Source organism: Erinaceus europaeus, chromosome 10, assembly GCF_950295315.1.
Source record: "Erinaceus europaeus chromosome 10, mEriEur2.1, whole genome shotgun sequence".
In the NCBI taxonomy this organism is placed as follows: domain Eukaryota; kingdom Metazoa; phylum Chordata; class Mammalia; order Eulipotyphla; family Erinaceidae; genus Erinaceus; species Erinaceus europaeus.
In genome coordinates this window covers 1,975,819-2,003,478 of record NC_080171.1, presented here as the reverse complement: position 1 = coordinate 2,003,478, position 27,660 = coordinate 1,975,819, and the positions used below count along the sequence as shown (strand labels likewise).

Here is a 27,660-nt window from a genome sequence, read left to right as displayed (position 1 = left end):
AGCGCAGCATCTGATGGTTTTGATGGTTTATTCTTTCTTCAGATATCTGATTTGCAGCTACAGTGGAGGGTAGATGTGCCTCATCTGAAGAAACCTGGCATAGGCATCGCTAACAATAAAGGGAGGCTGGTGGTGGTGCGTCTGGTTAAGTGCATGTCACCACATACAAGGACCTGGGTTCAAGCCTTCAGTCCCCACCTGCAGAGAGAAAGCTTAATGAGTAGTGAATCAGCGTTCCCCATTCTGTCTCTCTGTGGCCTCTCACCCTTTCAAATTCTCTCTTTCCTATCCAGTAAAATAAATAAATAAATATGTAAATGTTTAAAAATAAAGGGAAATTTGGAGTGGTCCGGGAGGTGGAGCAATGGATAAAGCATTGGATTCTCAACCATCAGGTCCCGAGTTCGGTCCCTGGCAGCACATGTACCAGAGTGATGTCTGGCTCTTTCTCTCCTCCTATCTTTCTCTTGAATAAATAAATTAATTCTTTTTAAAAAATTTGGAAACATGAAAGAATGCTTGATAAACAGTTAAGAAACAGACTGGTAACTTTAAAACGGAGATAACTATCTTCTTAAAACTCATTTTACTAATCTTTTTATTAGTCGTTTAATGGCAGTACACAAGATTATAAGGTTACAAGGGCATAGCTCCATACCACATCCAGCGCCAAAGTCCTGTGACTGCTCCCCCACAAAGCAAAACAGAGCAAAACAAACAGTAACAACAAAAACACTTCAGCTCTCACAAAGCCTTAGATACGGTTTGGATTTTTTTTCTTTTTTGAAAATTCATGCTCCGGTTGTCTGTGTCTATGAGTGAAACCATCTGTTGTCGTGACCCTACTTCATTTGCTGAGCACAGCCATCTCCAGGTCAGCCATGCTGTCCTGACAGATGCAGTACATCTGGGCTGCAGAGCAGTATTCCGATACATGACCCATAACTCCTCTGTCCGGTGATGGGTGTGCGGGCTGCTTCCACTCCGTGGATGCTGTGAATGGCGCAGCTCTGAGCATAGGGGTGCGTGTGTCCCTTTGACTTAGTGTGTGCCTGTCTTTTGGATTCAAGCCTAGCAGTAGAAACTTGGATCTGTTTTAAAGTAGGACATAAAAATTGCCTTTGAGTCTAGAATAAGCTCAGAGCAGGTAAATTGCATGGTGCCGTCTTCCTGTGATTCTTTACACACGACACAAGCAGCATTACTGAATCAGGGTTACTGCAAACGCCTTTCTTCAGGTGCATAAAGCTGCTGTGTATAAACACATCCTCCGTCCACAAGGTGCACCCACTAACACTCCAGACGCTTGTCAGTTAGATTAGAAAGGCACAAAGCCTTTTTTTTTTTTTTTTTTTTTTTTTGTCTGTTTGGCAATTAACCATTCACTGGCTTTTTTTGTTGTAACATGCACTTCCTTTCTCTTGTTTTCATTCAAGCTGTACACGCCATGGAAATAAATGTGGAGAAAGAAAGACAGACTGGAGAGACCAAGACTCTCTCTGCGTCCGCCATCGGCCCAGAGGGGCCCTGCCAGAGAGGAGTCAAAGTCTGTGATGACGGTGCCAAAGTAGTGTGTGAGGTGCACCCGGGAGGCGCCGTGGTAGAGAACGGAGTGCACCGATTCAGTGCCAAGGAGGTAGAAGAGCTTATTCAGAAGGCGGGACAGTCAAGTTTGAAAGCAGGGCGCATGTCAGGAAGGACTGGGAGTGCAGACGGGAGCCACGGCCGCCCCAAGGAACACATGCTCTGCAAAGAAGCCAAGCTAGAAATGGTACAGAAGTCTAGGAAGGACCAGCCACCGGGGAACCCCGGGCAGCAGGCCCGGCCCCCCAGCACGGCGGGGCCAGAGGCAAACTTGGATCATCCAGTCACCATGATTTTCATGGGATACCAGAACATCGAGGACGAAGAGGAAACAAAAAAGGTGCTGGGCTACGATGAGACCATCAGGGCGGAATTAGTCCTCATCGACGAAGACGATGAGAAGTCCTTGAGAGAGAAGACAGTGACCGACGTGTCCACCATCGACGGCAACGCGGCCGAGCTGGTGTCTGGAAGGCCCATCTCAGACACCACAGAGCCCTCGTCCCCAGAAGGCAAGGAGGAGAGCCTGGCCACAGAGCCGGCCCCAGGTACCCAAAAGAAAAAGCGCTGTCAGTGCTGTGTTGTCATGTGAGCCCTCCTCTCTCCCCTTTTCTTCTGGGCCGGTAGACCTCGCTGACCGCTAACTACACCACTGTCAGCTGGAAGCAGATGCCCGTTCTGCCTGCAGTTGGATTGCTTTCATCTCTTTTTGTTTTCCCTTTCATTTTTTTTTCTCCCTCCAGTTCCCTCACCTGAGAGACAGCGTGCATGTGTGTGCTTCATTCTTTCCAAGAACTTGCTCTTCCTCTAAACTTTTCCTTGCGTCTCCGAGAGTGAAACAGTCCCTCACTGCTCAGTTGGAACAGATGCTTCATCGCAGCCAGTTGCTCAGTGGCCCTTAAGTCGCCCGACGGAAGCGGAGCCCGGTGGCCCTGGGGCTTTCGATCCGTAGTGTGTTTCTGTCACGTCATCACACGCCAGCACATGGCTGCTTTCTCTCTCTCGTCTCCTTTTGCCTTGTGGATCTTTGCTTTTATATCTCCTGTGGCAAAATGCTGTTGGCTGTAGCTGGGGACGAGGGTAGCCGGAAGTGAACTCTGTTTATAGTCTGTCCTGTAAAACGTTCTAGGGTCATGCGTTTTGCTGCCTTACCTAAGCTCTGGATTACAGTGTTGTGTATTGATGATTTTCCTTCTGTCAAAACTAAAGCCAAGTCCACGTGAGAGAAAACCACCCGGTTCTCGTCACCGCTGCCACGCCGGCTCTGACCCTCTCGGCTGTCAGCAGCTGTCTCTTTCCCTGGTTCACCTGACGGACCCTTTCTGTAAGAAGCACCATTACTTTTCTACGGACATGGGAAAACAAACCAAACATTGTTTTAAACATTAGTAGTGCTCTCCCAACTTAGGTGAACCTAGGAGCCCTGCTGCTGTTCTCTCAGAAAGTGTAAAATGTTCTTCTGTCGTGTTCTTTTTTGTGGATATTTCCTGGTGGTGTTCATCAGCGAAGGGGCCATTCTGAGGAGTGTCTCTGTAGCGGTCACTCTTCCCAAACTGGCTGACGTGCCCGCAGGGGCTGTCGGGTTCTCCCTCCACTGTAGATGGTGCTGTGACTTAACTCTCTATCTCTCCTGCCCGGTCGACTACAGAGCCTTACACACAGACTCTTTGCTTTCTGTCCCTTTGAGAGAGAAGACTTTTTACCGTTCTATCACTCTGTATGTTTGTTCCCGCCACAAAAGCAACGTCCAAGTGTAAACAGGATTTCCGAGACGTGTCATCTCAATGACAAGAATGTAAATCCACCCAGTAGATCCTGACTGGATGGCATGTAAGATTGCTTCTTCAGTTTCTGGAACTCCAGGACACAAGAATGTAGTTCTTGTCTGGAAACAGTGACCAGTTCTTTAAACAGATTTTTAATATTTCCCCAAAGCAAACATTCACATACATAAGGAAACCAAAGGAAAGTGATTTAGTAAGATAATATCAGAGTGGTGAAAGGTGTGCCATTTTAACTAACTGAGATACATTAAAGGTATCTCACCGAATGTTCATGTTCATGACATTGTTGAAAACCATTTACGAGATTATCTGTCTCCCATAGGACCTATATAAGAAATTAGATCAAGTCTAATTTCTGTGTAAAGTAGATGGGGGGGGGGGGGAGCTACATTTGTTCTAAGTAGTTTCTCAAGTGCTGAGTCTAATCATTAATACTTTTGATTTATTACCTTAAAATTTAAGTCTATTTATTCCAGTAGAAAATGGAAGCAATTTTATCAAACAGTTACATTCTGATTGGCACAGAGCAGATCATCTAATCACCAATATGTGAACAAAAAGTTGAAGCAGAGAAAAACAAAGACCCTATGTTCAACTCTCTAAAGTACCCCCACCCATGATTTGGTTTTGAGTAGCTGACGGCATCATCTCTAAGCCTCATTTTTACCAGAGTAAATGCAATTGAATAAAATGAATTATTTATAAATATATGGGTTTGCTGCCTACAAACACATCCCTCTCAGCTTCAGAGTCCTCAGTGAGCAGCCATTTAAGCATATTGACCTATCAAAGAAAGTAGCATGCTAGGTAAATTTATTTTCATAGAGAAAGGAGACCGTTTTAATGTTTTTGACAGCCTCGTATTTACTTATTTTGGAAAGCAATCTAGAAGTTTATCATAACTCTTCTTTTTCTCTTTTCTTTTTAACTGTGAGGTTAAACTGTTTTTCCTTTCTATTTTATTGGGTAGAACAGAGAGAAATTGAGAGGGAGGCGAAGAGCATGGGGAAGAGAAGATAGACACCTGCAGACCCGCCTCACCGCTTTCCCCCTGCAGGTGGGGAGCCAGGGCTCAGACCAGGCTGTTTGCTCGTGGCAACGTGTGCACTCCACCGGGTGCGCCAGAGCCTGGCCCCTGACTAAACTAATAAGTACGAGGTTTTTACGGCACAGTGAGCGAGTCGCGTGGTCGGACTTAGAACCCTTGGGCTTGTTATTTCTGAAACGCAATCAGTCTTCTAAGAATGACTCTCCGAAGTCGATCTGCCCCTCCCTCCACTCATGAATCTGTTTCCTGTGGGAAGAGGCCACCTCCTCCCAGCTACAGCCCAGCTCGCAGATCTGCAGGCCAGGTGCTGGTCTGCAGTCTGCTTCACCAGCTGTTCCCACGGAGACGTTGCTCTAGCAGTGCGAAGTGGAACTAACCTCAGAGTGTACCGTCTGGAGGTTCTCAGAGCTGTGTGACCATCCTTAACACTGTGTGAAGGCCAGTCAGCGAATGTCTGGATGTGGTGTATCACGTTTGCTATCTCTTCACCGTTTGCCTATCCTGAGGGAGTACCCAGACCCAGGCAGTACTGTTGTGTGTTGAGACGAACGGAGCAAAACGTAGCCTACTGACTTCCATGATGAAGACAGAGAAAGTGATTGTGAACACTGCGTTTTCCTCCATGGTGCCAGCCTTCTCTGTGTGAGCGGCTCCCATCCCGTCACGGTGCGGGGTGCTGGGTGACAGAGGCAGGCTGACGAGCGAGCCGGTAATGCCACTGCAATCAGAACCAAGGTCCTTTGTAAACTGAACATACTTCTCTTTAAAGTCACATAAAATTAAAAGCAGGTCGAGAGAGCGGAGGGGCTATTTCTCGTGTTTAGAAACAGATTTTCAGTAACATTTAATCTAAATTCCTCTGATGGTTGAAAGGATAATATTTAGCCTTACATATCCTGGATATTTTTTCCTTGTTTGTTGAGATAGACTTGATATACAGTACTGTATAAGGTCAAGGCATACAGCAGTACAATTTGTTTTGTATGTTTTGAATGACGTCTTTGGCTTTTTTCTTTCCAATTTAATATGCAATAGTACCAACTAAAATCATTTCTTTTTCCCTTTTACCTCTTTTATACAGAGTGGTATTCTCTTACAAAAAATTGTTGTCTCTGAAAGTGAGTTGACAGTGGCATCACTTAGTATTGGGTTTAACAAGGAATAGGGGCTAGATAATTCTCTTTTCACCAAGTTCAAACATGTTCTTCTTAAGTTCTTGAGCAACCAAAAATATTCAAGGCTTTCAGGAAGTGCAAATGTTAAGTTTTCTTTGATTTGACTCTTTCTGAAATGTTAATAGACAGACATTTGCTTCAAATCCCATCTCTTCTGTTTACTTCCCGGCAATACATTTGTCAGCATGAAGTAGATGGAATGTTTTATTTAGCGCTAGGGCTTTTAGGAAGGGGAAAGCCAGTATAAATTTGGTTGACTGGAAATACATTACTATCCTGGAGCGGAGCATCGAGACCAGTTGCGGAAAGAGTTTTAGTCCTCTTCACTTCCTGCAGAATTCCATTTCAAGGGACCACAAAACACCTTCGGCAGTGTTTACTTTATGGAGTGTTTACTTTATGGAGTGCCAACCAGTGTGCAGCAAAAGGGTGTGTGTGTGTGTGTGTGTGAGAGTGTGTGAGTGTGTGTGTGTGTGTGGCGATAGTGGTGGAAACCTAAACACTTTACCAGCTGTTTGTTTGCTTTTTGCCAGAGCACTGTGCAGCTCTTACTTAAAATCATCTGCTCCAGCTCAACTCACCCAAGGCCTAATCCTTGTCACAATATTCTCATCTTCGCCAGTTTGTTTACAGTGAAAACCATTCCAAGACAAGCAGCTTCATGCCGTATTTTCTCAACATGCACACTTGATAGCATAGGTTTTCAATATATTTAACACATGAGTTTCAGAAGCTCTGCGAAGCTCTTCAACTTAGTAATCAAGATACATCGCGCTCCACTGATTAGGTCAGAACCAGAGAGTGCCCTTGGTTCTGCCGGGCGTACTGCAGCCCAGCAGGGAGGTGCAGCTAACGGACATAGTATGATACAGGCCCAAGCAGTGAGAAAAATGCCATCTTTGACTCCTGCTGCTGGTCCACCTTCATAGTTTTAGAGAAAAGGAAATAGTGACCGTTATTGAGGAATACAGTGTATCTGTATTTCTAGATGAATAGTTTTAAAAAAAACCTCTAATTTAAAATGTTATCAAAGATAATTATTTGAATGTAGAAGCATATAGAATAAAGATTATATCCTGAGGGTTTCAAAGGGCAATTTCACCAGAGGTTCTGAGCCTCCCCTGCCCCACCCACTTAATTTTTATGTGTCTTAAACAGGCGACTGCTTCTTTTTCCATTTCAGTCTAACCTAAGGTCCGAATCACAGCACAAATACTTAATCGTAACATAAAAACCTAGTGATGTGACTTGGAGGACTGAAGACTTTCTGCATTCAAGATCTGGACAGCCTTAACTTTTGTAAAAAAAAAAAAAAATTAAAAAGCAGACAATTTTTTCAGCTTTCTCTTTCACTATTAGGAAGACTTCATGTTTCCTGGGACTGATGACTTTTTTATATATTTATGACTCTCTTCTAAGTTTCTACAGGCTGAGGAGTGAGTGGTCATCTTCCCCTGTTGCCTCTTAGGAATCACCTGGATTATTTTTTGCACATTTCTGCATTTTTACCTATAGATAAATATATCTCATTAACCATAAAATTCTCCTGAGACTTCAGGCAGTCCTTCCAGAGTGATGGACAAAACAGAAAGCAAGCAAGCAAGAATTACAGGGTGGCTTTCCCCCCCTTGTAGTCATGCACTGTCTGGTATATATGTTTACAGAATGTGTCTGCCTTGTGATGTTAACAAGATGAATGAAAACAAGTGTGCCGCCTGCAAGTCTGCCTTAGCATCATTGTTTATGTGTCTGATGTTCTTTTATAAAATGCAGGTTGTATTCCAAAGCTGTGTTAGCACAACATTCTCTTCCTCACCCCAACCCAGCCTTACCAGAGCCGTGGGCTTTACCCTAGGAGCCCTGAGGCAGAGCCTTGCAGGTGCGGCCTCGGGGGGTACAGTGGGCAGGGCCTCTGCCCAGGGACCAACCAAGCGTGTCTCCATCTCCTCTGAGCCTGCAGCATGTTACGCTGGCACTGCTGGGGCAGACCACGTGTCTGCCTGTTGTCTTTCCTACTGCGAGGGAAGCGAACCTGTGAAGCCTTTCCCTGGGTCTGGAGCTGTATTTTAAGCACAATTGGCATGGACTGATGAAAGGAGAGAGAAGGACTGGCAGAGTGTGGTTGAGTCAGAGCCTGGGGTACGAACCTGCTCAGCATAGTCTTAACGTGAGTAGCCTGGCACAGCTAGGAAGAAGCCACAGTTATAGAAATGGTATTTTTCAAGGGAAATATTTTTATAATGAAATGTATATGAATTGTGAAGCTTGAGTTTGAACACACCCTTGACTGATCAGGCTCTTCCTCACTTCACGACTATAACTTCGGGATAAGTTCTGTAGCCGAAGCCCAGAGTTTGAGGACCTGGCTTTGCACCGTCCATCGCTGCTTGGAATCCATCCTGCCCCAACAGACCTCTGTCAGAAGGCCGAGCTTTCTCCACCTGCCGTCAGATGAGCTGTTACATTGCTCGACAGTTCTCTGTGCTCGGTCTTTATAATACACAGGGACTTTTCGGAAGATGGTGGGGACTTTAAATCTAAGCCAAGCCAGGCAATTATCAAAGCTCAACTCTCACAGGGACTCAAGGAGTCCTTGCTGAGTTTTGAGCTGAGGCCCATACACCGGTGCATTTGCATGCTCTCTGTGAAAGGCTGAGGCAGACGTCTGCTGTTCACATACAGAGAGCCAGCAAAATGAAATCACCAGGTGTTACCACTCGGTAGATATGGTAGATATCGGTGGGGCTGCACCATCTACTCAGAGTTAAAGAGAGATGAGAAAGAATGACCGTTTCCATAAAGCAGGTCCTGAGCTACTAAAATTCTCAGATTTCCACCCCACCTCCTCACGCCCAATTTTCTGCCAAATTCCCGAGTTCTCATAGCAGTCATGCTCCACGCTGTAAAAATATCTCTCCACACTGGCTCCTCTGGGTGGCTGATACAGCAGCTCAGGTCTCAGCTTCTGCTTTCCAGCCCTGCTAGGCTCTCTTTCCAGATAACAGCCTGTCCTTTGACTACTGTCTTGAAAGGCCAAGGCCCCTTTTCCCAGCAACGCCAGGTTATAAACACTCTCCCTCTCTGACACCTATGCGGACCATTCTGATTCTGTCATCATTCAGATGCAGTTCAAGCCGGGTTCCGAACACGAGTCTCACAGAGACAACCCCAGAAGTGAAAGAGTCACACAAGTGAATGAAGGTGTGAAAGGAGGGCCCGTGTATCCTGTTACTGAGGAGGCCTCGGTCTCAAGATGGGGTGGGCAGAAGACACTCAGTCACTCAGTTTCTCAGTGCCAGAAATCCAGAGAGGAAGGGAATGATAGAGAGGGAGAGAGACAGAGAGACACCTGCAGCCCTGCTTCACTGCTCACAGAACTCTCCCCCTGCAGGGGGGGACGGGCCCGGGGCTCGGACCCCAGTCCTTGCGCATCGTAACCCATGCGCTCAACCGATGTGTCACCACAGGGTCCCTTCAGGTGCAGGGACAGTCCCGGGCAAGGCCTGATCTGAACTACTCTCTGTGCAGCTCCAACTCCAATTCTGTGGCATCCCCTCTGGGAAGTGGGGGAGGATTCTTTTTCCATCTCAAACCCTTCATTTAGGAGAGTCTGAACCATACAGGGGTCCCAGAAAATGTTGTGTCTGATGCAGCTTTTCGGTGAATGTCGGCTGTTGGTGGAATATTCAGCTTTAGCTGGAGGTGAGTGGTGTCTGTGCACAGACCCACTTTGTGGTTGACTGGGGGTGGGGGTGCTCGTAGCGCTGACTCTGAGCTAGACTTGCTGCTCTAGCTGCTGTATGTTGTAACCTGAAGTGTACTTTGACTGTTCTCTTTCCTGCAGATGAAAAACAAAACAGAACAACAAAAAAAAATGACTTCAGAACTAACACTGCCAGCGACAGCCAGTGCTGCTCTTGTAGCTTCTGTCTGCTCCTCAGCACAGTGTCAGTAGACAATAAACTGCCTTTCACCGCATCTGCTCCTGTGTGTCTGCGCCTTGTTCATTTCCCTTTGCCACCTGTCCCAAGCGAATGCCAGGCCAGACTTGGTGGGAGAGCCTCCAACAAACAGAACTGCAACCAAACACTGACCTGGTGCCTTTCAAACTGGAGTGTGTCTCAGGTCCCCTGAGGGCTTCTGCTATGCATGTGTGAATGACCCCGCACATCTGGAATCACTCACACTAGCTTCCTGGCTGCCCACTCCCCCCCCCCACACACACACTCACACTTGTATTGTTCAGTGTCTTGAGGGAATTCCAGTTGCTGTGGCACTTGGCCCTTCCACGGGTGTCCTTCCCTCTGTAAGCACTCCCCAGGCACACCTGCCCCCGCTGGGCTCTGTGGGGACTGTTCTGACCTCCCAACAGTGAGGGAGAGAGGCAGAGAGACACCTGCAACCCTGCTTCACCACTTGCAAAGCTTTCCCCCTGCAGATGGGGGCCGGGGGCTCGAACCTGGGTCCTTGTGCACTGTAACATGTGTGCTCAACCAGGTGCGCCACCACCCGGCCCCGCACATCTGTCCTTTATCCAACCTTTCACTCAACAGCTGTTTTACTGAGCACCTCCTGTGTTCCAGACCCCCCAGTTTTCTCTCTCTAGCCCCTCACACAGCTGTAACCGCACCTGTCCTGCAGTCATCGCAAACCCCAGCAGTGGCATTGACAGAGACCCCCACGGCTCACAGGCGGCTAAACGGTAGTCAGAGTTCATCTGAAGACACTTTCTATCATTTAATGCTGTGTCCTCTTTATCTAGAATAGAATCTGCAGACTTTTCTCCCAAATGGTCAGATAGTAAATGCTGTCAACTTCATGAGTCAGTTCACTGCTGTCACGACTACTCAGCAGAGGCCAAGGAAGAGCCAATGGTGGGTGTGGATCCATTCCAACAGACTGACTTACGGAGACAACCAGCGCTCCACATGTGTAGTTTGCTGGCTTCAGCTGGGGGGGTCTGGCATATCAACAGCCTTTGTATGTATATCCCGTACTGCACATAAATATACTTTACGTGTGAAGATCACTTTGAAGCTAGAGATAAAGACAGGAAATGGGAAGAGGAAGAGTCTGTTCATCAAAGGCCTCAGCCCAACATAGAGATCAGACGTTAAACGCTAACTCCACTGTATTTCAAAACCAAGATAAGAAGTGAAGCTGCTTTTCTCTGTATGTGATTTCTTTATTGAACCTTGTCAAATTGCTATTCTATAAGCCAGTGATGTTGTCTGTTGAGAGTTTTATAGGGCTCAGTTTTCGTTTTTCTATTTCAGGGATCATTTTCTGCCACAGAGGACAAAGGGTGCAGATGAACTCTGTGCTCTAGCAGGAAGGATTTCAGTGAGAGAGCTCAGAACTCGGGGAAGACAGTACCCACAAGCAACCAGGTGGTTCCCCTCGTTGGGAAGAATTCCCCTTCATCTCGTATCAACCCCTGAGAGAGATGGACAGACATGCTGTTATTAGGCTTTTATTCCACACACACCCACCTACCTACCTTCCTTCCTTCCTTCCTTCCTTCCTTCCTTTCCTTCCTTCTTCCTTACTTCCTTTCTTTTCCTTCCTTCTTTTTTCTACCGGAGCTTCCCTGGAGCTTCATGCATTCATGATTTCTTCAATCTCAGCGGACTGTTGTTATTTTCAGATAAGAGTGTGAAAGGCAGAGAGGGAGAGAGAGAGAGGCAGAGGAGGAGAGACATCACAACAGTGTTTCACCATTCATGAAGCTTCTCTCCCTCTTTTTTTTGTCTAGACTTTTTCATTTATGAGGAGGGAAAAAGGGAGCTAGAGCATTGCATGTGATGCTTGGGATCAAACCTGACACCTCAGGCTTGCCAGTTAGTGGTCTAGCCACCCTGCCACCTCCCGGGCCTCCACCACTGTATACATCCGCTTGATTTTCATATATTGTGAGATATTCACCACAAAGGAAGCTTCTCCTTTGCACGGTGCTCCTGACTGGTTGTCTGGGACTCGAACCCAGGTTCTCACCTACGGTAAAGTGTGTACTCTGCTGGGTGAGCCGCCTGCCTGTGCAGAAGGAAACTGAATGACGGGCAGGGTGGGCACTTTTCACAACGTGGCTGAGCTTGAATTGGGGTAGAAGCAGGAGAAACTGCCTTTTTTTACATTTTTATTTATTTATTTGCCTCCAGGGTTATTGCTGGGTCTCGGTACCTGCACTACAAATCCACTGCTCCTGGAGGCCATTTTTTCCATTTTGTTGCCTTTGTTATTGCTGCTGTTGTTGGACAGGACAGAGAAGAACTGAGAGAGGAGGGAAAGACAGAGAGAGAGGGGGAGAGAAAGACAGACACCTGCAGACCTGCTGCACCGCCTGGGAAGCGCCTCCCCTGCAGGTGGGGAGCAGGAAGCTTGAAACAGCATCCTTACGCCGGTCCTTGCGCTTTGCGCCATGAGCGCTTAACCTGCTGCGCTACCGGCCGACTCAAAGAAGAAACTACCTTTGAGCTCAGTTTTTTTTTTTTTTTTTTTTTTTTTTACTGCCACAGAGAAGATTCTAGATCAAGGACTATGTAAAGAAAGAGAAAGAGAAGAGAGAGAAAGGAAGGGAGGGAGGGAGGGAGGAAGGAAGGAAGAAGGAAGGAAAATAAGGACGAAAGAGAAAGGAAACAAAAAAAGGAAGGAAAGACAGGAAGGAAGGGAGGGAAGGACGCAAGGAGAAGGGACATCAACTGCCTCACACACAGGCCATCTGGTAATGGCGCTCTGAGGGTGGGGCTGCTCCTGCAGCACTTCCTTTCAAAAGCAGAAGCAGAATGCTGCTTCCTCCTCGTTCCCTTCATTGTCCACTCTGGGTGGAGTTACCCTGGTTGACAGTTTTTCCTTTCTCACTCGTAAAAAGGATTGACAAAATTTCCCAAAACAGTCCTATTTTTTTAGACATTTGTTTATTTTTTTTTCTTAAATTTTAAAATTTTTATTTATTTATTTATTTATTTAGATGAAGACAGCCAGAAATCAAGAGGGAAGAGAGTGGTAGAGAAGAAGAGAGACAGAGAGACACCTGCAGCCCTGTGCTTCACCACTCGCTCGCAGAGCTTTCCCCCTGCAGGAGGAGACCGGGGCACTTGAACCCGGGTCCTTGTAGGTTGTAATGTGCGCTCAACCAGGTGTGCCACCACCCTGCCCCAAACAATTCTATAGAGTTGTGACTTGTCCATCTCTAAGTGAACAAAGGTCCTTTTGTTGTGGTCGGAGATGGTGGTGTTGGCACTGCCATTTCACCGAGACGCACAGCCCAAGGAGCACTTCCTTCTGACCCCCTTGGCAAGTGCTATTTGCTCTGGGCCCTCACAGCCCTCTGCAGAGCCCACACTGCGTGCTCTGCTCTCTCGCTTGCTCATGGCGGCAAGCCTCCCGCTTTATGAGTCAGATTCTAAAGCAGAAACCTTGCATGTTAGAAGTTCTGGCTACAGAAATCTCAAAGACGTTCTCTCATGAAGGATTTAAAAAATGTCTCCTCACAGATTGTTTTGGCCGACGAGGCATGCTTATCTATAAAATACTAAGATGGTTTTAATTCATCGCCAGTAGTAATCAATTCTTGTAAATGGTATATCTCGTAAGTAATGTAAACATCTCTAATATAACAGAATCATTATTGTTGTTATTAGTAGTAGTTCTACCAGAGTACTCACTTCTGGCTTATGGTGGTGCTGGGGATTGAACCTGGGATCTTTGCCTCAGGCTTGAAAGACTTTTTGCACAACCACTGTACTATCTTCCCAGCCCTAGAATTATCATTTTTACAATAGCATGGAATTTTACCCTTCTTATGCCATAGTCTAGTCGATCATTATTAAATCACTAATAGAAATAGAGAAAGAAACAGAACCTACTAGAATTTACAATGTATGGATTACTCTAGATTCTTTAAAGACGAATGAACAATTTACTACTTTAAAAACTATGTGATACCATGTGTTTGACGGTAGAAAGTTGCATACCTCAAAAAAAACAAAACAAACTTTGTGGTAGTTAGTAGTTGAATACTTCTGGGGGCTTCACATTCTTTCTTAGGAAAAACAACAAGAAGTGAAGCCTTTACACTCCCATGTATACGTGACCTCTTCCCTCCTAACCTGTGGGCTGTTATCATGCTCCAGAGGTCACGTGGTTCCAAAACAGCAATGTCCCTGCACAGTCACTTCCTGATATCACTAATAATGATGACCAGCAAGAGGCTGGGCAGTTCAACCATCTGATGAATTCAGACCTTCCTCCCAGGGGTTGCCATTAAAAACGCATCCTCTGGTGAGGGTGGCTGTTTGCTTCAGCCAACATCTAATCAGACTAAAGACATCTAGTGGACTTCTCAACCCCCTTTCCATTTCCAAGTCACAAAGTCTGGAAACCTGAGCAACTGACGTATTCAGGCCGGAGCTCTCAGCTCACACCACGGGCAGCCTGCCAGGAGGCTGCATTCTGCTGTCATGGTGAACCTCCCGGAACATTTTAATAAGCAGACTGAGGGAGGGAGGGAGGGAGGGAGGGAGGGAATGACAAGAAAGAAGGAAGGGAACAAAAAAGGAAGAAAGTAAATATTTTCAAAAGGAAAAGAGAATTTAGATGCAGGGGCATCTAAATTTCCTTGCCCTTCTCTCTTCATTTCTCTTTGTCCCTTTTTAAAAAATTTTTATTTATAAAATGGAAACCATGACAAGATCATAGGATAAGAGGGGTACAATTCCACACAATTCCCACCACTGGAGCTCCGTATCCCACCCCCTCCCTTGGTAGCTTTCCTATTCTTTATCCCTCTGGGAGTATGGACCCAGCGTCACTGTCATCTTGGGGAACAGAAGGTGGGAGTTCTGGCTTCTGTCATTGCTTCCCCGCTGAACATGGGTGTTGGCAGGTGGATCCATACTCCCAGCCTGTCTCTCTCTTTCCCTAGTGGTGCAGGGCTCTGGGGAAGCGGAGCTCCAGGACACACTGGTGGGGTTGTCTGTCCAGGGAAGTCTGGTCGGCATCATGGTAGCATCTGGAACCTGGTGGCTGAAAGAGAGTTAACATACAAAGCCAAACAGGTTATTGACTAATCATGAACCTAAAGGCTGGAATATTGCAGATGAAGATTTGGGGTCTCTGTTTTGGAAAAAGCTATTAGGTCTATTTTAGGTATATTCCAAGGGACCCATGACTTTACTAGTTTTTTCCTGAGCCTGACATCTAATATGCAGGTGACCTAAGTTATTGTCTGGGGAGATGATGTCATCTAGTCCTTGGAAAAAGGACTAGAAAGCTGGATCAGGGAAGAGAGTAGCTCCCAAATATGGAGAAAGTACATAAATATTGTTAACTGTAAACCCCATCGATCTGATCTGGGGCCCATATTCAGCACAGGAGCCTGTGTGATCTCTGCATCTGAGCAGAGATGGTCTGAGCTCACAGTCTGTGGTCACGGCTGAGAACCCTCCAGGCTGCACTCATTTCAGGACCCATCATCCTCGGGTGGTAGGCAGAGTATGTTATCCAGCCTCCCCACTGCTGTTGATCCACACTGAGGGCAGGGTCCTATGGGGCCCACAGAGGGGTCCATTGTGTTGTTCCTGATGGAGATGAGCAGTGACCGTGGAGAGAGGGTGTGTGAGAGCTCTAGGCCCATCATGTCTGTGTGGGATCCCAGGACTCCCTGACTAGGGCCCCAGGTGCTGGGGTGGCCTGGCAGTGACTAAGAGTCATGGTTAAAGTGTGCCAGTCTCTTGCCCTTACCCAGCTTTTATAGTCCTTGCTTTGTCTGACAAGGTCAGCATTGGGGTGACTGAGGCCCTGCAGCAGGAGGCAGGTGAGGAGGTGTCTAGGTCTAAGCAGAGACTGTTTCATTCAGTACTTTAAGGCGTCTTTTTAGGTCTTTGTGCTTGCATTTTTGCGTGAAGGTATATGTTTTCTCCCAACTTCTGGATGCATGTGCATATGCTCCATCTCGTGGGCCCTGGTCTATATCTCGGTTTTGACGTTTGTTGTAATTGTATGGAGTTGTACCCTCTTATCCTATGATTTTGTCAATGTTTCCTTTTTATAAATTAAAAAAAAAAGAAGTGTACCACCCAAACTGAATTTAAGGAGTCCTGTGAGGTAGGAAAGGTCTCACCAGAGGAATGATGCTGGTGGGTTGACACTGCACGCCTGCTGTCTATGGATGCAGTCCGAAGCGAAACGTGCTGAGTGGTACTGGTAGCATTGGTAAGGCTGGGATCAGCAGGTGTGGTGTCAGTGGCTGTGAACTGGGAGAAGCAGGCAGGAAAGTGAGCCTCACCCAGAGGTTCCAGATCTGGGGAAATACGGGCTTTATAGAGAAGGGGGAGGTTCCTGCTGTGTTAGGGTTTAAGAAAGCAAGAGATAGTTACAGCTATAATGAAATCATTTTAATTAAATGAGAGTTTTTTCACAGGAGACACAGCTCTCTCTGTAGGATGAGTTGCTCTCCTCAGAAAGTGCACAGACTAGCCAGGAAGCACCAGGCAGAATATTAGGACCTGGGACACTGGGGGTTGGGCGGTAGCACAGCGGGTTAAGTACAGGAAGCACAAAGCACTAGGACCAATGTTAAGGATCCCGGTTGGAGCCCCCGGCTCCCCACCTGCAGGGGAGTCACTTCACGGGCCTTGAAGCAGGTCTGCAGGTATCTATCTTTCTCTCCTCCTCTCTGTCTTCCCCTCCTCTCTCCATTTCTCTCTGTCCTATCTAACAACAACAACATCAATAACTACAACAACAATAATAATAACTGCAACAACAAGGGCGACAAAAGGGGTTGAGCAAATTTTAAAAATTAAAAAATAATCATAAATTTTAAAAAGTAAAAAAAAAACAAAAACCTAGGACATCTCCTCAAAATGGCCATACTTAAACCCTCCCCAGAGGTCCTGATTCATGTGGGGGGTGAGGCCTGGGGCCTTCTGTAAGTGGCTCGAGTGATTCTTAAGGCCACTGGGGTTGGCGACAGCGGTACAGAAGAGTGCAGGGCCACAGTCAGGTACCTCAACAAGAATCCTCATTCTGCTTCTGCAAACCAAGAGAAAAAGGCCAAATCAAGTCTGAGGCCTGTTACTGGCCAGCCGGGGAATCTTAGAGAACTTATTCCTCAGTTCCCTCTTTTTTCAAAAACGAGAATATCTGTTTTGTAAACCTTCTCTTAGGAATGTTTTAAAGACTTGTTTTGGGCTGGGGGGGGAGGGGTAGATCTTACAATGGAGATGCATGCCTGAGGCTCCAAAGTCCCAGGTTCAATCCCCCAAACCATAAAGCAGAGCTGGCAAGTGTTCTGTTGCCTTCTCTTCTGTTACAGAAATATGGGGGGGGGGGGAGGGGAAGTTTATAGAAAAGGTTCATCAGAGAGGCAGGTGGTGCTGAAGCTGGTTAAATGCTCACATTACAGTGCTCCCCACCTGCAGGGGGAAAGCTTCACGACTGGTGAAGCAGGGCTGCAGGTGTCTCTCTGTCTCTCTCCTCCTTTCCTTCTCTATCTCCCCCTTTCCTCTCAATTTCTCTCTGTCTCTATCCAGTAATAAATAAATAAAAGTTTAAAAAGTTAAAATAGAAAAGGATGCATCAGAAAAAACAACAACAAAGAAATCAAGTCAAAAGAAAAATAAATAAAACTAAGAGCTCAATGTGGCATAGATTTTGAATGTTTCTTTTCCTTTCTTTAATAAATTCAGTTTGTGAAATATGCCACATAACATTATTTACCAACCAAACCACTAATTCCTGAGTCCTGAAAACATCAAGACAGTGAGATTATAGAGTCTGTAGGTGTTTGTTTTCAGTGGGAATGAACCCATGACCTGGGACTCTGCCCCAGTTTTGCGACTCATTGTGTGACTTCGAAGAAATTTGTCTGTGACCGGGGATGTGGCTCAGTGAATAAAATGTTAGAATCTCAGGCGTGAGGTCCCGAGTTTGATCTCTAGCATTGCATGAACCGTGATGCTCTGATTCTTTCTTCTCCCTCTCACTACAAAATAATCAACTCTTAATTTCAGTTTATTATTTTAGTGAAGGTGATACATAGAGAAAGAGAGAAAAAACAGTGCACACTGCTTATCGCTGGTTGGTGGTGGTGCTGAGGATTGAACCTGACACCTCAGAGTCTCAAGCAGGAAAGTCTTCTGCAGAACCATTATGCTGCCTCCTCAACCCTAAATCCTAGAGTAATATTTTCTCCTCTCTTGATCTACCTTTATGATCTTTTCTGTAAAATGAGCAGCGTAGCTAAGGTGACTCTAGGTTATAGTCTAGGTGTACGCCAATATCAATGATATTTCTCTATCTTTAAAATAGGAAATATACCAAACTGAAGGGTGTTTTTCCTAAAAGGCCCTGAAATCTCTGGACTTTTTTTTGAATCTCTGGATTTTTGAAACTAACACATAGGCAGTCTTCTGAGGCCCTGGCCTAGCTCTGAGGATTCCCAGGGCAAGTCCCTGTCACTGCCTTGTTCCAGGGTCATACCAAGTTTGTTTGGGATGGGAAACCCAGAGGCTATTTCTCTGTTTATGAAATTCACTGGGGAAACACCTGACCTTCCAAGGCTTCTGTTCACCGTGGTTAAAATAAAAGTCTGGATTCCCTTTAAAAATGTAAGCTGTTTGGACTGGGGAGACAGCATAATGATTATGCGAAAGACTTGTGCCTGAGGCTCCAAGGTCCCAGGTTCAATCCCTAGCACCACCATCAGCCAGAGCTGAGCAGTGCCCTGGTAAATTATGACGGGCTAGCTTTGCGGGCGGGAGACTGACGACCAGGAACTCATGGCTGAGCGGGAACGCAATCCAGTGCTGGCTTTATTCATCTGCATTTATATCTTCGGAAGTGGCAAGCCGGGAAAAGGAAGCGGGCAGGAGAGTGGGTAGAGAGAAGGAAAAGAGTGTGAATTCCGTCTAACCAGCGGGGATTAAACCAGTGCCCGCGGGCAGGGCGGGTCTCAGGCAAAACAGTGATGATGGAAATAGACCACGGCGTCAAGCAATGCAGGGGCCTGGCGTAATAGCCAACAAAGTTATATATATATATGTTTGTTACTTGTAGTGGAAACTTTTTTTAGGTATTGATGTCTAACATCTTCATGCCCAACTCTTTCCTGACCCTGAGGGACTGACTGCAAAAGAGTAAATTCTTTTTTAAAAAAATATTTTTCTTTATTTATTAATTGGATAGAAACAGAGAAATTGAGAGAGGAGGGGGAGATAGAGAAGGAGAGAGACAGAGAGACACCTGCAGCCCTGCTTCACCACTCCTGAAACTTCCGCCCTGCAGGTAGGGGTTTGAACCTGAGCCCTTGTGCACTGTCATGTGTGTGCTCGACCAGGTGCGGCCTGGCCCCAAGACAGTAAGTAAATTTTGATGCACAGTCTCCCGTAAGCAAAGCAGACGTGTGCATGTTTATGAGGCCCGTGGTTTCCTCAAAGGAGCCTTGAGTATTCCAGCAACAGGATGACGTTGTCTCTGCAGACGATGGGTGCTCTGGGTAAAACAGCAGCTGTCCAGCTGTCCAGCGCAAGTAAGTCTACAGTCAGTCAGCCAGTCGGGTCCAGGCAGCAGCGGCCGCAGAGAGTTAGCCAAGCATCAGTGTGCTGGTGCTGACACGCAGAGCAAGACATAAAGGGTTGGCCATGGAAGTTCCCAGCCGAATGGGATCCTTTGGGCTGAAGATAGTTTGGCTTCAGGTCTTCTTATCTCCCAGGAGGAAGTCTGTCTCACTACATGCTGAGAGGCGAGGTGGGAAGTCTTGGGTCATGTGTTAGCTCAGTGGCTGAGTAACGGCATCCTTCATGGCAAGGGGGAGGCGCCCATTGCCCCGTCACCAAGACAGCCCTGGACATCACCAGAACAGAACTGTTACTGTATACTCTTTCCCCGTGGGAGCAAAAATCAAACTCTTTTCCCTGAAATTTTAAATGTCTTAGCATATTACCATATTTAACTTTCAGGGGCCAGGCGGTGGTGCACCTGGTTAAGCACACACATTACAGTCCTCAAGGACCAGGGATTAAGCCCCTGGTCCCCACCTGCAGGGGGGTGAGCTTCTTTGCAATCTCTGTCTTTATCCAATAATAAATGTGTATTTTTAAATTAATTTATAGAAAAATAAAAACCTATTACATACAGTGATTCTTCAAGGTTGTAGAACCTCAGAACCTCATCTTTTAAAAAATATTTTTAAAGATTTATTTATTTAGGGGAGAGAGATAAACAGAGCATCACTTCAGCACAATGTGACACTGAAACTCCAACTTGGGGCCTCAAGCCTGTGAGGCCCACCTCCCCGGTTCCTGGAAACGAATTTTGTGGATGACATTCCGAGCACTAGTGACTTGTCTAACATTCCAGAGCCAGGATCAACATAGTAGCTCACTTGGCCAGGGCGCTGCTTCGTCAGGGTGTGACCCAGGTTCAAGCCCAGCCCCCACAACACTGAGGGAAGGTTTGGCGCTGTGGTCTCTCTGTCTCTATCTAAAAAAAAAAACCAAAAACTGGATCCAGTTCTCCGACTCTGACCTCCTAAATCTAGAATTTCAGGAGTCAAGAAAGAAGGCGACGTGCAGGAATCGAATTGGCGCTTGTTCTTGAAGAACGCTTTTGTCTATAAGCAAGGATTAGGCCAGGGGAGGGCATATTCCTTACGGGAAAACTCACCAGACATAGTGACATGCGATTTGACAAAAACAAGGGACCAGAGGAACTGCAGACAGAGGGCCTGAGAGCGGGATGTGGAAGGAAGTCGCGGACTGAAAGGCTGTGTTCTGATGCACTGTGTCCACTCGCACAAGCTTCTGATGTTTCTTATGGTTCTGCTATGAATTTAGAACCAGCAAAGTTCCCTACTTCCTGTTTTCTTGAATAAATCCCGCTGGACTCACGCCCAGGAAGCAGGAGATTAGCTGCCTCTGTTAGATGGGACATCTGTGGGCCCAAGTAGCATTCCAGACTCCTGCAAGATGACCTCTGTCCCGGGGTCCCAGAGGGTCATTTTCTTGGTCACACAGTTTCCCATGGAGTGCGAATCTTTGGGCCAAGGGGACTTGACCTTTTAGAACCCGAGCCGCTCTCCCTTCTCCTGTTCCAGTCTGGGTTTTAGATGCCAGGATTGCAGATTCCCAGTCTGAATGGGCTCGAGCTTCTCCTCGGGTCTGTGTCCCCCAAGAGTGGGTCACGCTGAGGGCAGGTTAGAGGAATAGACCCGTTGGTGCCGGCTGTGTGAACAGAACTTTGAAGTCCAGGTTGGAGTGTCCCCATGGGCTGTAAGATCCCTTGAGGTGCATGTCAGACTCTGAAACAGAATGAGGAGGAACATTTTGTTTAAATCGAGGGGATTATGGTTTGCAGTAAATACAGTTGATGATGCATATGTAAAATTTATAAATCTTCTGCAAAACATTCTCACCTCCAGCCTAGGTCCCCCTCCACCATGATGCACCCCGCACACACACACACTCCAGAGTCCTTTACTTTGGTGCAGGACACCAACTTCAGTCCAAGTTCTGCTTGTTTTTTTCCCTTCTGATCTTGTTTTTCAACTTCTGTCCATGAGTGAGATCATCCCCTATTCATCCTATTCGTTCTGGTTGATCTCAGTTCACAAGATTCTTTCAAGCTCCATTCAAGATGAGGTGAAGAAGGTGAATCCACCATTTTTAATAGCTGAGTAGTATCCCATTGCTCAGCCACTCATCTGTTGTTGGACACCTGGGTTGCTTCCAGGTTTTGGCTATTACAAATTGTGCTGCTATGAACACAGGTGTACACAGGTCTTTTTGGATGGGTGTGTTGGGTTCCTTAAGATCTATCCCCACGAGAGGAATTGCAGGACCATAGGCTAGGTCCACTTCTATCCTTCTGAGAGTCTCCAGACTGCTCTCCACAGGGGTTGGACCAGTTTACATTCCCACCAGCAGTGCAGGAGGGTGAGAAGGAAAAAGGTTAACCATGCAAAGGACCATGCTCTGCACCATGAGATATCTATTTATTTATTTATTTATAAAAAGGAAACATTTACAAGACCATAGGATAAGAGGGGTACAACTCCACACAGTTCCCACCACCAGAACTCCGTCTCCCATCCCCTCCCTTGGTAGCTTTCCTATTCTCTGTCCCTCTGGGAGTGTGGACCCAGGGTCATTGTGGGATGCAGAAGGTGGAAGGTCTGGCTTCTGTAATTGCTTCCCCGCTGAACATGGGCGTTGACAGGTGGATCCATACTCCCAGCCTGTCTCTCTCTTTCCCTAGTAGGGTGGGGCTCTGGGGAAGCTGAGCTCCAGGACACATTGGTGGGGTCCTTTGTTTAGGGAAGTCAGGTTGGCATCATGGTAACATCTGGAACCTGGTGACTAAAAAAAAGATTTAACATACAAAGCCAAACAAGTTGTTGACTAATCATGGACCCAAAGGCTGGAATAGTGCAGATGATGAGTTGGGGGGGGGGGGGCTGTCTCCATTTTGTAGATAGCTAGTAGGCATATTTTAGTTATATTCCAAAGGGCCTGTGGCTATACTAGTTTGTTGTTGTTTTTTTTTCCCTGAGCCTGAAATCTGATGTGCAGGTGGATCCAAATTATTGTCTGGGGAGATGATGTCATGGCTGGAAAAAGAACAGAAAACTGGATCAGGGAAGAGAGTAGCTCCCTAATATGGGAAAGGGGTATGAATATTGTTGACTGTAGACCCCACTGATTTGATGTGATCTGGGGCCCATATTCAGCTTAGGAGCCTGTGTGACCTCTGCATCCCTGTAGATCTGAGCTCACATTCTGTGGTCATGAGTAGGAACATTCCAAGCTGCCCCAATATCAGGACCCATCTTCCTCAGGTGGTAAATAGAGTATGTTGTCCGGCCTCCCTTTGGAAGATGGAATATTCTCTACCATTGTTGATCCATATTGAGGGCAAGGTCCTATGAGGGCCCACAAAGGGGTCTGTTTTGTTGTTCCTGATAGAGATGACTGGTAACAATGGAGAGAGGGATTTGAGGTCTAGGCCCATCATGTCTGTGTGGGAATCTCAGGACTCCCCGACTAGGGCCCCAGCTGATGGGGTGGCCTGATAGTGACTAAAGAGTCATTAAAGTATGCCAGTCTCTTGACCTTATTCAGCTTTTGCAGTCCTTGCTTTGATAAGGTTAGCTTTGAAGTGAGTGAGAGAACTGTAATAGGAAGTAGGTGAGGAGGGTATCTAAGTCTAAGTAGATGCTATTTCATTAGGAACTTGATACTGACTCACTGCAGACTACTGTGTACTTTTGCTTTCAGGTATATATTTTGCCCTAGTTTATGGATATGTATGAACATATGCTCTGTCTCACGGGACCTGGTCTATATCTAGGTTTTGGGACTTTGTTAGGAAGTGAACCATCTTGAATGGAATTAGAGAATCCTATGAAAGGAAAGGTCTCACCCGAGTAATGAGGCTGAAGGGTTGACATTCCACACCTGACATCTCTGGACACAGTCTGAAGTGAAGCATGCTGGGGTGGCACTCGTTGTGCTGAATAGGTTGGGATAGGATATCATTTGGTATGAGTTGAGAGAAGCATTCAGGAAAGTGAGCCCCAGCCTAGAGGCTCCAGGACTGGGGGAAATACAGGCTCTATAGAGGAAGTGGGAGGTTCCTGCTGTCTTGGGGTTAAGAAGACAATAGATAGTTATTGCTATAATCACATTATTTGGCAGTTGGGTTAACTTTGAAAAATCTCTGTTAGGATTTGCTGTATCATACACAACATCACCATAATTTATGTCCTTTGATATTATTTGCATGTAGCTGTGCAGCCGGTTGCTTCTGTTCTCCCTGGTCTAGGCTTTTAGGAGAGTCAGCCTATCAAAGACTCAGCCTATGGTTTGTGCATTAAAAAGTTTGAGACATCCAATCAATTTTCCCTCTCATATTCATCAAATAGTGATTTATATGCACCATGAGATCTTAACATGGGACCCCTAAGGATCCAAGAACACAATTTGAACTTGGCCAGCTGAGGCAATTTGATGTGTATTTTCCAACTTAGGAGGAGAGAAAATCATTTTGAAAGATACTTTGTAGTTTTATTCCAGCATTTAAATACTGATGGTGATGTTGTCCTCCTTTTTGTATAGTTTCTCTAAGACCAAAGCACTGCGAGATGGGCCTGGCTGCAGTCCCCACATATTCCCAAGGCCTTTCCCCAAGGCTGGGTCCCCCATCAACACAAACCCTCCCGTCCTTACAGGCACGGCTTTGTAGCCCTTGTGAGTGACTAGTGGTAGTAAGGGTCAAAGCTGTTTGTACTGTGTCTGTGGAATGGACTGTAGTACACAAGAGAATGAGGTAGAAAAGCCAGGGGCCAGGCTGTGGTGCACCTGGCTAAGTGCTCACATTACAGTGCAAGGACCTGAGGTCAAACCCCGGGCCCCATCTGCAGGGGGGAAGCTTCACAAGTGGTGAAGCAGGGCTGCAGGTATCTCTCTGTCTGTCTCCCTCTCTATCTCCTCCTCCTCTCTCAATTTCTCTCTGCCTCTATCCAATAATAAGTAAATAAAAATGAGAAAATAAAAATAGATAAATAAACTCACATTAAAAAGAGAGAGAGACAAGCTACCAGGAGGTCACTGTGAAAAGTTTCATGAAGTGACCAGTTTCTTGTTTCACGAACAAGAAAGGAAACGACAGATGCGTGAGTCATTTTTCTCTCTCTCAGGGTGATTTTTCTCTTACTGTGGTTTGTCTGGGACTTTTTTGGTCCATGTTCTGAAATGTGTAATCTCAGTCCTGTCACACTGGGAAGGGTGGTTCTGAGTGTGCCACTTGCGCACTGAGTGGCCATCACACTGCTGGCCTGTTACAGGAGTGTGCTCTGGGGGCTACCTGTCACGCTGGCTCTGTTTCTTCAGCTTAGGGGGTGGGGGTGGGGGGAGAAACAGTGAAGCAGGCTGCTGGTGTCTGTCTTTCTCCCTCTATCTCCCTGTCCCTCTCAGTTTCACTCTATTCTATCCCATAAGAAAGTAGAAAGGTGGCACACCTGGCGCACCTGGCGCACCTGTTACAGTGCGCAAGGACCCAGGTTTGAGCCCCACCTGCAGGGGGAAAGCTTTGCAAGTGGCGAATCAGGGCTGCAGGTCTCTCTCTCTCTCTCTCTCTCTCTCTCTCTCTCTCTCTCTGTCTCTCTTTCTCTCTCTCCTTCTCTATCACCCCTTCCCTCTAGATTTCTGGCTGTTGCTATCCAACAAATAAAATAAAATCTAATAAAAAATTTAAAAAGAAAGAAAAAGAGAAAGGAAGAAATGGTGATCAGGAGAAGTGGATGCATAGTACTGGCCCGAAGTGATAGCCAGCCCTGGGGGCAGAGACAAAATAGGGCCGGGTGGTGGCACACCTGCTGACGTGCACACACTACAAAAACAGCCCAAAAAAACCCTAAATTAAAAAAAAACAAAAACCCTCCTATGTGAATGGTGAATAGCTCTGAAGTTTCACAGTCTCCCCTAGAGTGTCAGTTTCACTTCTTCAAAGCAAGGGGTTGCTTAGGGCCAAATAAGCTGAGGACCAGGTCCTCCCAGAACACTGGCCTCACAAGCCACCTTTGCTGGACACGGGCACCAGTGACTCCTGGTTCTGGACATGGTCACTAAGACTGGCGCTGATGGAGATCACAGAGAACTTTGAATCAGAGAATTCTTTTTTCTTTATCTTTATCTTTTTTTTTTGGCCTCAGGGTTATCTCTGGGGCTAGGTGCCAACACTATAAATCCACTGCTCCTGGAGACCCTTTTTTCCGTTTTACTGGATAGGACAGAGAGAAATTGAGAGAGAAGGAGATAGAAAGGGAGAAAGAAAGATAAACACCTGCAGACCTACTTCACCACTTGTGAAGCTTCCCCCCTGCAGGTGGGGAGCTGGCTTGAACGGGGATCCTTGAGTGGGTCCCTGCGCTTAGTACTAAGTGCTGAATCAGAGAATTCTCTTTTTTTTAAAATTTTTTAAACCTTTATCTATTTGAAAGAAACATTCAGAAATCAAGAGGGAAAGGAGAGATTGAGAGGGAGAGATAGAGAGACACCTGCAGCCCTGCTTCACCCCTTGCAAAACTTTCCCCCTGCAGCTGGGTCCAAGGACTCAAACCCAGTTCCTTGCACATTGCAACATGTGCGCTCAACCAGGTGCGCCACCACTGGCCCCTAAATCAGAGAATTCTTACAGAGCTACTTCTTCTTCACTTCTCCCTCCCCCGTTCCCTCCGTTTCTGCCCTCCCCACTACCCTTTCCCTTTTCTTAATTGCCACCAGGGATATTGCTGAGGCTCCGTGTTAGCACTATAAATCCCCCACTCCTAGTGGCCACTTATTCCTTCTTATTTTTTTCTATTTTATTTGATAGGACAGAAAGAGATTGAGAGGACAGGTAGAGATGGGGGGGGCGGGCGGTGGCACACTGGCACACAGGAGGTGTGGGTGCAGGTACTCACTGGGCCGGGCACACAGGAGGTGTGGGTGCAGGTACTCACAGGGCCGGGCACACAGGAGGTGTGGGTGCAGGTACTCACTGGGCCGGGCACACAGGAGGTGTGGGTGCAGGTACTCAGAGGGTCAGGCACACAAGAGGTGTGGGTGCAGGTACTCACAGCGCCGGGCACACAGGAGGTGTGGGTGCAGGTACTCACAGGGCCGGGCACAAGGAGGTGTGGGTGCAGGTACTCACAGCGCCGGGCACACAGGAGGTGTGGGTGCAGGTACTCACAGGGCCGGGCACAAGGAGGTGTGGGTGCAGGTACTCACAGGGCCGGGCACACAGGAGGTGTGGGTGCAGGTCTCCACTGGGCCGGGCACACAGGAGGTGTGGGTTCAGGTACTCACTGGGCCGGGCACACAAGAGGTGTGGGTACAGGTACTCACAGGGCCGGGCACACAGAAGGTGTGGGTGCAGGTCTCCACAGGGCCGGGCACACAGGAGGTGTGGGTGCAGGTACTCACAGGGCCGGGCACACAAGAGGTGTGGGTGCAGGTCTCCACTGGGCCTGGCACACAGGAGGTGTGGGTGCAGGTACCCACTGGGCCGGGCACACAGGAGGTGTGGGTGCAGGTACTCACAGGGCTGCGCACACAGGAGGTGTGGGTGCAGGTACTCACAGGGCCGGGCACACAGGAGGTGTGGGTGCAGGTACTCACAGGGCCGGGCACACAGGAGGTGTGGGTGCAGGTACTCACAGGGCCGGGCATACAGGAGGTGTGGGTGCAGGTCTCCACTGGTCCGGGCACACAGGAGGTGTGGGTGCAGGTACTCACAGGGCCGGGCACACAGGAGGTGTGGGTGCAGGTACTCACAGGGCCGGGCACACAGGAGTTGTGGGTGCAGGTACTCACAGGGCCGGGCACACAGGAGGTGTGGGTGCAGGTACTCACAGGGCCGGGCACACAGGAGGTGTGGGTGCAGGTACTCACAGGGCCGGGCACACAGGAGGTGTGGGTGCAGGTACTCACAGGGCCGGGCACAAGGAGGTGTGGGTGCAGGTCTCCACTGGTCCGGGCACACAGGAGGTGTGGGTGCAGGTACTCACTGGGCCGGGCACACAGGAGTTGTGGGTGCAGGTACTCACAGTGCCGGGCACACAGGAGGTGTGGGTGCAGGTACCCACAGGGCCGGGCACACAGGAGGTGTGGGTGCAGGTACTCACAGGGCTGGGCACACAGGAGGTGTGGGTGCAGGTACTCACAGGGCTGGGCACACAGGAGGTGGGTGCAGGTACCCACTGGCCCGGGCACACATGAGGTGTGGGTGCAGGTACCCACTGCTTCCCAGCAGTGTGCATGCCATGCCCCCTCTGTGGCCAGGCAGCTGGCACCAGTGCATGTCTGCTAGCCAGAGATGGAAGGGCTTTCTGCTCTCAGGACAGAAGATGACAAGTGCAGTTGCCTCAGGGCTGGTTTGCAGCTGCGAAGGCGGCTGCACAGTGAGTGGCAGGCTGGCCCCCGAGGACTGCCCCCACAAGCCGCCTCCTAGGTGCTTAGTGCAAGGCAGACCCCCAACCTCTCAAGTTGATCACTGCAACTGTGTGTTTCTTTACACGGTCCTGTGT

The 27,660-nt window shown here is 47.5% G+C and overlaps 1 protein-coding gene across 3 annotated transcripts in view; it reads left to right on the top strand.

The window, feature by feature from the left end:
• Positions 1-1,419: 1,419 nt before the first annotated feature.
• PALM2AKAP2 (PALM2 and AKAP2 fusion) overlaps positions 1,420-27,660 on the top strand; it is a 199,832-nt gene continuing 173,591 nt past the window's right edge. For all 3 annotated transcript variants that reach the window (XM_016194294.2, XM_060199032.1, XM_060199031.1), the window contains exon 1: positions 1,420-2,132. In XM_016194294.2, the coding sequence (XP_016049780.2) occupies positions 1,448-2,132 (685 nt within the window). In that variant the 5' untranslated portion in view covers positions 1,420-1,447. The remainder of the gene's footprint in view (positions 2,133-27,660) is intronic.